Source organism: Saccostrea cucullata, unplaced genomic scaffold, assembly GCF_032062105.1.
Source record: "Saccostrea cucullata isolate Sc308-1 unplaced genomic scaffold, CSIRO_AGI_Scuc_v1 ctg596, whole genome shotgun sequence".
NCBI classification, from domain to species: Eukaryota; Metazoa; Mollusca; class Bivalvia; order Ostreida; family Ostreidae; genus Saccostrea; species Saccostrea cuccullata.
In genome coordinates this window covers 30,531-44,335 of record NW_026919484.1, presented here as the reverse complement: position 1 = coordinate 44,335, position 13,805 = coordinate 30,531, and the positions used below count along the sequence as shown (strand labels likewise).

General features: G+C 35.1%; 1 protein-coding gene across 5 annotated transcripts in view; it reads left to right on the top strand.

The window, feature by feature from the left end:
• The first annotated feature begins 4,066 nt into the window (after positions 1-4,066).
• Positions 4,067-13,805, top strand: part of LOC134232569 (formin-like protein) — a 37,014-nt gene continuing 27,275 nt past the window's right edge. Inside the window, exons 1-3 of one of the 5 annotated variants that reach the window (XM_062714560.1) lie at positions 4,067-5,260; positions 6,674-6,694; positions 9,411-9,637. In XM_062714560.1, the coding sequence (XP_062570544.1) occupies positions 5,131-5,260; positions 6,674-6,694; positions 9,411-9,637 (378 nt within the window). In that variant the 5' untranslated portion in view covers positions 4,067-5,130. The remainder of the gene's footprint in view (positions 5,261-6,673; positions 6,695-9,410; positions 9,638-13,805) is intronic. The other 4 variants (XM_062714588.1, XM_062714571.1, XM_062714565.1 and 1 more) reach the window with 4 other exon arrangements.

Here is a 13,805-nt window from a genome sequence, read left to right as displayed (position 1 = left end):
AGAGGTATACTCTTTAGGCACTGATACACAACTGAACCTAATGTAACACGAGAATGGAAACGACTACAAGATAGAATTTTTCAATTTAGGATATAGGAAAAAGTTACATGGGGATAAATCCGTTGAATAAAGGGTGATCCAGTTGCTGTTACCCATTTTCCCAGAATTAAGAAATCGCATGTGTACTTTGTATTGTGTGCTGTCCAGGGCATTATCATATACATGTACTGATACCCCTCATTCCGGACTTAGTTCTTCTGTTTTTTGTAATGTTTTGTACCTAAAACTGTACCCTTTTCACGTAAACATTTCTTGCCACATTTAGCAATGGTAAGTTGTTCACTTTGTTTAAGGGACAATATTTTTTTCTGGTTTTCTTTCGGGTTCATTTAATTGTAGCCAACTTTCATTCCCTGTAACAATTTTATGCAGGAGTCTTTCATTTGATTTCCCACAAAATTTCAAATTTTTTCGAGAAATTTGCACTTGCTTTCTTTTTTTTGCTCACTATTAAAAATGTGTAGGGTTCACCTCGCGATACTTTCCTTGCTCCTAAGCCTTCTTTTAAATTATCGTTTTTAAAAAGCCACCCGATGAAAAGTTCAGCATCAAGGCAATCGAAGTGACGGTCACTCTGCCTTCTCTGTCGAAAACGATTTTCCTAGCTGTAACTGATTTTTCATTGACAATTGATCTAGGTCTTCTTGACAATTTGGTATTGTAACTGAATCTTTACCAGTTTTTCATGTTTTATTCATCGATAAACGGTTTTGATAGGTGCAAAAGAGTTTCCATAACATGACACGAGTTCTTCGAAAAATGATTTTCCTGTAATATTCATTAGAAAAGGATGTTTGACATATAACCTGATACTCAAATTGTTCTTTCAGGACTTTTCTTCTGTCTTCGTGTTAACAGTGTCCTCATGGGTGAGTCCGAACAAGATGCTCTCTTTTAACATTGCTGTATGAAAAGACTGGAATTAAGTGACAAATCAAGAAGTATAAAAGACAGTGATTATTTTAAGTGACGTTTTAATTCGATTCATTTAAGTGTAAAATTTACAAGAAATACATATAGTCTCATTATATAATGAATAGCCCTCGTAATTAACATTCACTTTTGTGCAACATTCACTATTTTGTGCCAAATTATTGATATGCAAGGTAATGAATAAAGAGTGTTAAATCTGAACATGCTCTTAGATGAATGTATTGTTTTTTTGTTTATTTTTTTTGCAGGGTTTTATTATTTTACTGGGGAACTATCTAACACTTAAAGGTGTGATGGGGTGGATTATCGTTCAGTAATATTTCGTAAAAAGGAGCAACAATGTTTCAGCATGTAATCGCATAATCGTGTTGTCGGAAAATAGCTCTTCGGATCTAATGTTTTTTGTTGATGTACCCGCCTTTAAATAAATATTATCTTATCTTATAGATTGGGAATCCAGAAAGAGGAAAAAGCAAAAAGGGTGTAAAAAAAATTTAAAAACTGATCTTTCGTTTTGGAAGCGGAAACAAAACCAAAAAAATCCCATAAAAGAATGAGATATAAATCAATATGGACTTGAAATCAACCCCACTTTAAGATGAACGAGCAACACTAACAGATATCGAAATAGTTATATACACCTGCATTTTTATTGGTTGATTGGATACGAAGATTAATTATTGCAATTATCAAATGAGTCGATGAAACAAGAATATTAAATGTCTCGTTTATAGTCATTATTTCGTAATTTCTTATAATGATCGATACAATCACCTTGTTAGCAAGTCAAGTGCTTACTGGCGTTTTTCATACTAGTTGAGTTGGACCATTTTTTACACACTGGATTTCGACGGAATTTTCTGTTCTTGACTGATCCTGACAAGTAGCTCACCACGGGTGTGACCGGTCGCTAGGGGATGCTCACTCTTCCGTCATGCCTGATCCGACCTTATGTTTTAGAGTTTCGTGTTTGCTTTGCTCCGGATGTGTATGGTTTGTATGGACTTTTTGGCTTGAATACCCTTGTTATCTCTTTATATTTCATTCCAATAACAAATTCAGAGGATCATAGGGCAAGACTACGTATATATATTATCTGAATTATCGCTAGATGGTGCGCCAGTCTTTAAATTATGGAATGCCAAAGAGCAAACTCCTTATATTTTTGAAGTACCCTTATAAATAGGTTTCTATATATACTCAACAAAAAAAAGAAACGGATATTGTTTAACTCATCAAAGAAATTTTGAAAAAAATATATGGAACAACTATCTCTTACATCATTGGATACCTTTGACCTATTTAAAGTACATCATTGGCTTTTAAACCCCAAGTGTTGATTCATCATGTTTATGAAAATAGCCAGTGTTTTGCATGATTTCTTGTAAATCGGGTGTCTATTTTCAATGAAAGTTTGGATTTAGAGAAACAATAAACACTCCTATTAAACTCATATTTTTGCTTTGATTGCAATGTTGATGCTGCAATGCCACGTACGCCTAAACAAAAATGAACGCAATAAGGCTCTAACAATGATTCTAACGGAACTACGCAACTGGAAGTTGCAACTGCATTTGGTGTACATCAATCGGCTTTGCAGCAGTTAAACGCATGTCTCCACCAGCTAGGAACACGTATGACAGACCAAGAACTGGCTGTCCGCAGGTTACCACACCCAGACAGGACCGTCAGATCCTCCTTCGGCACCTGCGCAATCGACTCAGAACTGCTGTACAAATTGCTGAAATCAGCATAAAGTTCTCAAAGTGTTCGCAAGAGACTGAGAGGAGCTGGTATTCGTGCACTACGTCCATACACTGGAAATCCACTAGCGCTGAGAGGTCACAAAGGACATATGAATTGGTTAAGAGGTATGTCTCTAGAATTTGGAGGCGACGTCAATGACATCAACTTGTCAATTTGGAACATGGACATGTTTGATTTTTATCACAACAGACTCTAAAATACTTTTAAAAATTAAGGTTTAGAGAGACATCTGGTAGAGTCCACTTTATTACATCGCTTGGTCTAAGGACAGACATCTGGTAGAGTCCACTTTATTAGTCTATTGGTCTAAGGACAGACATCTGGTAGAGTCCACTTTATTACATTGCTTGGTCTAATGACAGACATCTGGAAACAAGAGTAAAACATATTCATCCGCCTCTATCCTCCTCTAGAGAAATTAAGGCTCAATTTCAAGATTTTTTTGTCATACATGTATATTCCTTGAAATCCAATTTTCTAATTTCAGATATACAAAACTTGACAGAAAAAAAAAAGATAATTTTATCAATGGAAGAAGATCGATTTATCAAACTTTAAATTCTGTCTATATAATTAAGACTTTTTAATGTGCTTCTTGTTAAAAGATAACAAATTGTGTTTCTCTACAGACAAAAAAAAAAAATCGATAGCCTGTGTAATGTTTGCGTAATATTGAATTTCTGTAAATGACAGTGTTTAAATTAGTGCGGGACTCTCACAGAGCGGCCTGTCTAATTATTTCATTACACGTGCCTTATGTGGCAGTGCTAACTACCACTTAAGTGTGATTCGATTATCTCTCTTTGTACATGAAGCCGAACAAATCTGAATGATACATCATCTTGAAAAAGGAGTTCAAACTTTGAAATTTATTTCAGAAAGAAAGATAAAAATAGCGATATAAACGTCGGAATTTATTCTCTTGCTTCTCAGTGAGTTTGCTGTTGAAAGCAAATATTCTGTTTTCATTTAAAACAACAATAAAATTTCAGAGAGAGAGAGAGAGAGAGAGAGAGAGAGAGACTTACTAGCAACTCTTGCATTGTGACCTCCTCCTCCCTCCCTCCCCTACACACACGCGTATAAACATCCTTTTTATAAACATTCTTGTTATAAACATTCCTGTTGTACATTTTTATACTGTGTTCCCCTTATTTGATCCCTCCCAGCTGTTATGACAATGTCTTGCATCTGGAGTCGGTTTGAAATCCCTCAAACCTCAGAAACCCACTCTTGTGATTCATTCCTTGATAGTGTACACGAATCGCCTTATAATCTACAACATTTAACTTTTTATCTCATATCTAAATAACTTTACCACGTTCTGCAGAATAAAGCTGCCCCTGTGCTCTGTTTCAGCTACCGAGGGGCCATTTGATGTATGTATCAAATACAGAAACAACTGTTTATATAGAGAATATTTGATATTCTCTTAAAACTTTCAAGCCATGTCGAGGCCTGTGGAATTTCTTAGGCATGACTTCACGTACATTGTGTAATATTTTGTTTCTCCGGTGAGTTTGGATTATTTGAGTGGAAGTCGGAATAAGTGTTTGCATTGTGACCGCGCTCATTGCGTGTGTCGGGGACAAAACCAGCTGTAATTCAATGAGTGGAAGGATTTATAGATGAGCCAGTGAGATTGTGCAGCCAAACACACGAGGTTTAATTTTGTTTTCTAAAATAAAAATGTGTCAATATTTTACATCCTTCTTAATGTACCGGTGAAGGTCTAAACAGCTTAGGTTCAAATGAGAAATTTCCTCCAATAGCTTCCTGTTTGGGTATGGGCCTGAGGAGATATGAAGTTTGTAAGTTTTAACAAGAAGGCCGTGATTAGATGCAGCAAAGGAAAAAGCAATGGGTGTGGGAGAAACAGCGGCCACAACAGCGTGAAGTTACGACATATATCTGTCGACAAGCTCTGTGTTCACAGTTAAAATGCTCAGGAAGCTAGTTTAAACGAAAAAAAGAGAAAATATATCTATTTATGATATCACACTCACGGACTATCACTGGATTTATTTTTACACATAAAGGAAGAATATGTAATTCGACGGAAATATGTTTTTTGTGTATTCATTGTTGTTTGGATGATTTGACTACATTTGATGATTCTTGGATGATTTGACGACATTCGATGATTATTGGATAATTTGATGACGTTCGATGATTGTTGGATGATCTGTCGACATTCGATGATTATTGGGTGATTTGACGTTCGATGATTTGACGACATTCGATGATTGTTAGATGATTTGAAGACGTTCGATAATTGTTAAATGATTTGTCCACGTTCGATGATTTGACGACATTCGATGATTGTTGGATGATTTGACGACGTTCGATGATTTGAGGACATTCGATGATATGGATGATATTTACGATGACGACCCCCTGGGGCTGCTGGCGGAGTTTAAGAAGGGACGGTACATGTCTTTCAGTATCGACAGCAGTAACCTGTACCTGAATGAGATCCCGGAGGGGGAATACAGCGACGGTGGGTAGATACAGATATTTATGATGTTTATAGAAAATTAGAAACCAAGTCAAGTTTTTAAAAAAGTTTTTTACCAAGCGCACTGGAAGTTAATGTATTGAGCATGTTGATCATGAGTTTGTGCATGTATAAAAAAAAAGACAAACATACTCAATAGTTACGTTAAATCGGTGCTCCTGTAAAAAAAGTCAGTGTTATTAAATTAAACAAATATATATCTATTATTGTAAACAAGTCAGTGCTAAAGTTTACGACTGCCATTCAGTACTAAAGTAATTCATTGCTATAAACAAATGATAAAGAATAAAAAAAATCAGTAAATTGTAAAAGGTCATCATACTAGAAGTCATAAACAAGTCAAATTGTAAACAAATCAATTCTCTTATGAACAGGTCAATAAGTTCTATATTGTTAAGAAGCCCCAGGAGGATTGGTTGATTGAGTGTACATATAGTCATGTATATTTTTTAACGTCCCTATCGAGAATTTTTCACTCATACTGAGACGCCAGCAGATTTTGTCCTACACTCGGCACTCAGGGCCATCGAGCAGGGAGGGATCTTTTTCGTGCCAGCACCTACTGCGACACGAGGCCTCAGTTTATACGGTCTCATCCGAAGGAATGATCTCCACGTCCCAAAGTGGGAATCGAACCCGCTACATAAGGATCAACTCCTTACTTCGCGACTCTAGAGCAGACGCTCTATCCACTGCGCCACGCGGGCGACCCCCAGGATAAACGGGCACCATTCAGTCAACTGACTGGGAACTGAAACAACTGAAGGGTTACTGATTGAAACGACTGAATTGTGACTGAAATAATGGAATTGTGACTTAATCGTCTGTAAAGGTCACTGAATGGTAGGGTTCTGTCATTCAACAACATTTCAGTGGACTTTCACTTAACTGAGCTCTTGTGAGGTCAAATCAATTGTTTTAAAGAAGCCGATTAGTGCTATTCGGTACAAATCACATTTCGTTTCGTAAACAACACAGTTCTGTTACATCTAGTATTAATATTATATCTATAAATACTGGGAGTATGGATGGGGAAGGAAATTTACAAATATAGAATTAGATTTTTGATTCATTCAATAAAATATATGTTCAAAGCGAATAAAGAAAAAGATGAAATATTCAATGATTCTGAGAATGTCGCTGAAGAGATCTTGTATGAATGGTACATAATAATATATCAAAGTACTTGTAATTAATGTCCTTTGTTTTTGACAGGTACATGTATACTATTATATCCTCGGTTCCATGTAATCATCCTTTGATCTATATTACTCTATCGTGTTTTGAACTTTTGATATATATATAATTTCTTAAGTCATATTTATTGGTTAATGCATATCATAATTATGCACGGTACATGTATATATATCTAATATGAAAATTTCTTTTTATAAGTGCTTACCAAATATTCACCACGTAAGTGCTGCTTTTCTCATACACGTACGGTCATACGCAACGTACTTTATCTGAAAATTTTCAAGATATTTTTTTTTAATTAAAAAAAAAATCATAACATCAGATGTTCATAGAAAAAAAAGCAACATGCTTTATCAGGGGATTTGAATAGATGTTACATGAAGAAAATACTCGGCATAATTTTTAAAGAAATATAATACATGTACAAAAATCAATTTACATATGTTTTAAATTTTTTCATCAAAATGTGTTAAAGTAAAGCACCATAATCTGATCGTAGATATTAAAAGAGTATAGCCCACGGGTCCTTAGGAAGTACAATGTTAATTTAAGGTACTCCGATCCTCAGCCAGGAAACCGATAACTCTTGAATTTATAATTTATAATTCAAAAAAGTCTCAAAATGAAGCTTGAAATTTAAAATCTTTTCATGCACCAATTTTCAATTTAATGCCTATCAGTATGTACTCCAAGGCTCATTGAAGTTCCATGTAAAGGTCTTATAAAAAAAGTCGACATTTTTACCCCATTATAGTATTTTTAAATGACATATTTCAAGAAATTGAGACTCTTTTAATATGACCAAAAATACCAATGTTTATTAACGTGATATGAAATTAGAAGTGATTTATTGTGTTTTGTAATGATAAGAAAATCTTTATATACTATGCATTGTAAAATGATCGAAGTAAATAGAAGAAACTAAAGTACCTTTATATGCATAAAAATTGTGCAAGTTCTTCAAACGCCTGGATACCTAATATGAGTTTTATTTCTAAAATGTGTTTGTTGATCAAATTAAAAATGGAAAATGCATAGTAGATCGATGTTTTACTTCGCATTTGTTAAAAATTTATTTGAGAAGGACTAAGTGCCCCTATATAATATTATTTACTTTAAAGATGAAGTTTGAATAGTTATCGAGGGTAAAAATGTAATACTTTGAGAATTCAGCGACATTTTTGTGAGCATTTTCAATATCAGTAGTCAATGCCTGATTATGAGGACCTGAGGATCGGAGTACCTTAAGTTCAAACTATGTTGCGTATGTCCTAAAAAAAACAAACTCTTTTTGTTATGATTTGACTGTTATAATTCGGTTTATTTGAATGCATGCAAATCATTAACCTTCCCAAAAATCTTTGACATGGAAAAAAATTGTGCATGATTTCGTTTTTAGCTCACCTGAGCCGAAGGCTCAAGTGAGCTTTTCTGATCACATTTTGTCCGTCGTCCGTCTGTCCGTCCGTCTGTCCGTCCGTCCGTCCGTCTGTAAACTTTTCACATTTTCGACTTCTTCTCAAGAACCACTGACCCAATTTCGACCAAACTTGGTACAAAGCATCCTTGGGTGAAGGGGAATTTAGATTGTTAAAATGAAGGGACATAACCCCTCGCAAGGGGAGATAATCAAGAAAAGACAAAAATAGGGTTGGGTCATTAAAAAATCTTCTTCCCAAGAACCACATGGCCAGTAAAGCTGAAACTTATGTGAAAGCATCCTTGGGTAGTGTAGATTCTAAATTGTTCAAATCATGACCCCCAGGGGTAGGGCGGGGTCACAATGGGGAATCAATGTTTTACATAGAAATATATAGGAAAAATCTTTGAAAATCTTCTTCTCAAGAACCACTAAGCCAGAGAAGCTGAAACTTATTTGGAAGCATCCTGGGGTAGTGTTGATTCTAAATTGTTCAAACCATGACCCCCGGGGGTTGGGCGGGGCCACAATGTGGAATCAATCTTTTACATAGAAATATAAAGGAAAAATCTTTTAAAATCTTCTTCTCAAGAACCACTGGGTCAAAAAAGCTGAAATGTATGTGGAAGCATTCTAGGGTAGTGTAGATTCTAAATTGTTCAAATCATGACCCCCAGGGGTAGGGCGGGGCCACAATGGGAAATAAGTTTTACACAGAAATATATAGGAAAAAACTTTGAAAATCTTCTTCTCAAGAACCACTGAGCCAGAGAAGCTGTAACTTATTTGGAAGCATCCTGGGGTAGTGTAGATTCTAAATTGTTATAATCATGACCCCCGGGGGTTGGGCGGGACCACAATGTGGAATCAATGTTTTACATAGAAATATATAGAAAAAATCTGAAAATCAAAGCCTGAAACTTACATGGAAGCATACTGGGGTAGTGTAGATTTCAAATTGTTTAAATTATGATCAGTGGGGTAGGGTGGGGGTCAAAGCTTCTCAGGTGAGCGATGTGGCCCATGGGCCTCTTGTTTATTTGAGAAAAACCCTTTTGAGGAATGGATAATAGATACATCATTTTCTTTCCTTTCCTTTTTTTCTTTTGTTTTGGATATGTGTTTTTCTTTTTAAGAAAAAAATATATTAAAGTATAGCATTAGTGCGGCATAGTGCCTTCTTAAAAGAAAAGCAATATTCCATTATGTTTTTCAAATGTAAATCACATCTCGATACGGTCCCTTTATAAGCGTTTCTACGAGAAAGCGTTGTACTGATTCAGATTCTATTTCTCGCGAGAAAGTACGATAATGACTCATAACATCATTGAGCCTGGCCTTTTTCCTGTGCAAAGAGGAAATTATTTTAACCACCCTGGGATTTAAATCACTCACATTTTCATAACTTTGAATGACGAATTATTATCTAGAGAAAGGCATGTAATGTGTACGAATTTGTGTCAAAAAACGTCGAATATCTGTTGACATTGCTTTCATCCATCGCTTTTCATTCAGAAAATGGAACCAATACAGACTTCAGATCGACCGAGAGCTCGGACCATTTTGACGAAAGTCAGAGTGGCGAGGAGCTAGACCGCATCACACCTATGGTAGAAATGGGTAATGGTGAAAGCATGCACAATAATCACAGAGGATTCGATCTCAGGACATCAGTAGCCATGCCGATGCGTCTACCCATGCCCGACCCCCATGAACTGGAGAAGAGGTTCACTAAAGTACTGGTAAGTTCACTCAGGGTCAGGGGTCAATCACTAAAGTACTGGTAAGTTCAGGGTCATGGGTAAACAACAGTTTGGTGTATTGTATCACAGGTTCTCTGTGACACACAATGTATGTAAATTATAGCAGAAATATTGAATATAGATCCAGCTGAGTACAGAAATAACACAGTAATCCTAGCAGAGCCATTCCATGAGAGGAGTAATTAGCGTGATTGCTTGATGAAGTTGAATTTCATCTCTCCTTCTTTGCAGGTGCTTGTTCCCAGAGTGTTGCAAATATTTAATTATGAGATGCACCAACAACTCTAACAATTCAAGCTAGAATTCTGTCTGGATTCTGTGACCGCTTCCTTCTATATGTACCTACATCTGGTTTATTTTATTTCTTTGAAAAAGTTCTTTTCAGCAGGACACATAGAGAGATAGAATTATCAACCATCATATATGAAGCTTGTCACTTTTATTTCACAGGACTCACTATCTATTACATGTATTACATGCAGGTCCAGTTGGAAGAGTTGACTGTTTCAAATGAAAAAAAGGGTCATAGTTCTCAGAAAATAAGCCAACAATGATAACATGTGCCATCAGTAATTTCAAAATGTGCCTCTTATTCTTTTAAAATTATTCAAATTGGTACAGGGCCTGAATTAAGCATGCATTTAATGTGTAATATTGAAAGTGTAATTATACTGTAAATCACTTTTTATTCACAAAAACTTTATTTTCGCTTAATTACGTGAGACAGTGTGCTCGCCAAAAGTAAATTCTTGCGTATAATAGTATTCCTTAAGATTATATAGAGCAATAACCACAATTCGTGAAAATTTTGTCTCACTAATCAAGAGTCAATGACTATCTCGCGAAAATAAGGTGTCGTGAAAATTTAGTGATCTTACAGTACATACATGTGACATGTGTAGATACTCTCACTAGTAAGGAGTATTCCAGAATACCTCCAGAGTAACTACCGGTACAGTGCAGACAGGTGTAAGTAACTGTAACCCTGTAATAAGGTTATTCTCCTGGCACTACACCTTGTTGTTGGAAGAAAATGGCAGCATGTCTAAAACCATTTAGTCTTAAAACATCCTTATGTCAGTTAGGGGTTAAAGTCTGAATGAACATTAGCTGTATATGTCTTGTTTCATATGCAGTGCCAGCACAAATAGAAAGTTTGTAATTTACAGAAATTATGGGGATTTTGTAAATATCATTTGGTTATCTTAAAAAAGTAAAAAGTAAAAAAATATACAGGAAAGATTTATTAAATATTCAAGAGAAAATATGTTACATGGGTATGATTTTTTCACACTTCATAGATATCTGTACAGAAAAATATCTGAAAATAAGGAAATATAAAATATGAGACCTTGACAGGACATGATGATGTTTCTTTTCATTTTTTTCTCCAATATTTATCAGAAGTTTAAAATATGAATTTTCACTTATCTTCACACATATACATGTGCATTTAAATATTTACATATTACATTACTTCTAAATATAGAGCCAGGATATGAAGAATTAAGACAAGTTTGTGAATAAAGAATGAAATTTACATTAAGGGGTCATCTTAAGTACATAAGTCATTTACTCATTAGCTCTTACAAATGAAATAATTGTGTATGTATAAATATAGATCTGTCATAATCACGATTGTTTTGATTTGTGGATCAGGGGGCCACTCCTAGATTGACCTTATTAACCTGGTATGACCTCATAAAGGTCAAACAAATAATGTGATTGTAGGATGTATAGTGATGCAATGATTGACAGCTTGGACTCCAGTGTAATGACAGTAAACAACGCGACAATAATTGCTCCGCGACAATTACCCAGCATTCCTCAGTCAGTCAGCTCCATCTGAAGGTGACCAATGTCTAGAACTCGCTGCCACCAAACCTGTCCACACATTCATTAATTAACACAGGAAATTCCTTGTTATTTAATCATGGCCACTTTACCTTAAATAATAATCTCACCTAAAAATAAATGAAATTTCTAAATTTACCGATGTGTGCCCAATTTTAATTGATAGGTAACTAGTATCAATAAACATTTCAACACAAAACTGTCTTTTTGGTATTGCGTTATTGCCATTTGTGTTCATCATGTTTATGTCTTCTTTTCCTTGCCTTGTTCAAGCTTAAGTAATCATCTTGTCCAAGACTTGATCTTTCTATCTCAAGTAAGGTCCTGTAGTAAAATTGAAGAACAATTTGTGAATGAGACAAGAGGCTGAAACCAAGGTGTTTGTGGAACAAAAAGGAATCTCTTAGAATTAGGTCAGGAATACATACATACTTATAACACTTGGTCTACCATTACATGTTTTAGAGATCACATTACAAGGTCCCTCCAATACTGCTGTAATTATTACTTACAGAACTACATTTAGCATGGTTAGACAGGGTTAGAGTTGATAGACTCTGGAGTGACAGATACACTGACTTCAGTCAGCCCGTTACAACTGGTACAAGTGTAGTATTGCCAACTGTTACAGGAAGGCTTGAAACACTGCCATGGTTTTTCTTGACTTCAGTAATTACTTTAACAGCTGAATGTGTGAACCATAAGGCTATCAATGGTAGTCAGCTCCTACATAACTAGATGTACACAATTACATTAGACATGCTAGATGTACATAATTACACATGGATGGAATCCCTCATTTACTATACTGTACAAGACAAAATTGTACCATACATATCGAACTGTAGGCTGGGAGGCAGTATCATTTCACCCCAAATTTTTAATTATAAACTCTATGATTCCTGAGTTATAATAGCTAATTACTATAAATTATAGGCAATGTTTGCCGATTTGTCATCTAAAAAGATTTCATGAGCATTTAATTAATTGTTTTAATGTAGACTGTAGACTATTCAATAATATAAAGTCAAGTGCAATTTAGTTATTACTTATCATTAACAACGAAGTAACAAATCAAATCCCCATTGAATATAATTTCTGCTTTTACAGTAGTTCAGTGGTGTTTTGAGGGCAGTATGTACCTATGCTGTAATATTTGAACATCTTCCATGTCAAATAAATATTGAAATCTTTATTCACATTAGGAGAAAGTTTATTATAACCTTCAGATGAAACATTAACTTGATGCTTTTCAGTGCATACAGATATTCTTCTAACATGTCTAAGTCGTCTCTATCACCGTTTTGAATTATGAAGTGGTGATCTATTTTCTTTAGCTCCATGTAACACTGATTGTTAGACATGCGTTCTGTGTACGTCCCAGTGTTAGAATCGTGGTGTTTCTGCCAGATTTCTCTAAACCCGCTGTGTGTGTTATCCGACAAGAGTAGATATTTTGTTAAATGAAGCCCCGCCTAAAGTCTTAACACTTTTTTCCTGCTGATGTTTACATTATAATATTTTGGGGGAAGTTAGTAAATTTGGAATCAGAAGGATGATTTTATTAAGATAACCATTTCTTTATTCTTTCAGCGTAGACATCACTACTGGGTCAATATGTGGATATAGAAGTACTACTACTTAGAACTATCTAAATATATACCTTTATACATGTACTCTGTATGTTCATACAATTAGTTTCTCACACAAACTATTTCCAGCATTTAAAGCTTTTAATGGGCTTTATTTGATTTTGTTGAAATCAACTTGTTACTTCCCTGTACAATGTGTAGATTTATTTGTTTGTACAGAGAGGATATATAATATGTTTGATTTGACAAGTTTGTAAAAGTATTACCGTTTAATTTTTATGGCAATGTCATGAAAAGCCAAGGTACAATGTACTACTGCATCTAGTATCACCCCTTTTGAAGAAATCAATTTTTTCCTTTGCTAAATTTACAAATAAGTGTAGACTGAATGAGGGATGTATGTGTGAATTAAGGCTTTTTTCCGCAAAATGAAGTACATGTACTGTATAACCTGTATTTATCACCTCAGCCCCTATAAGTGCCCCCTAGGTCCCTATATTGTCCCTCTAAGAAATAAGCCAGTTCTATTGTACAATGTCTCTATAATAACATTTTTTGGCCTCTATGGACCCATTGTCACAAATCACGGCCAAAATGTATGAACCTCTGCCATTCTGGGAGGAGGGAACTATATGCAGACTGCGAACCTTGGCTTGAAACGATGCTATGGACCTTTTACAGTCTTCATCAATTCTTTATAT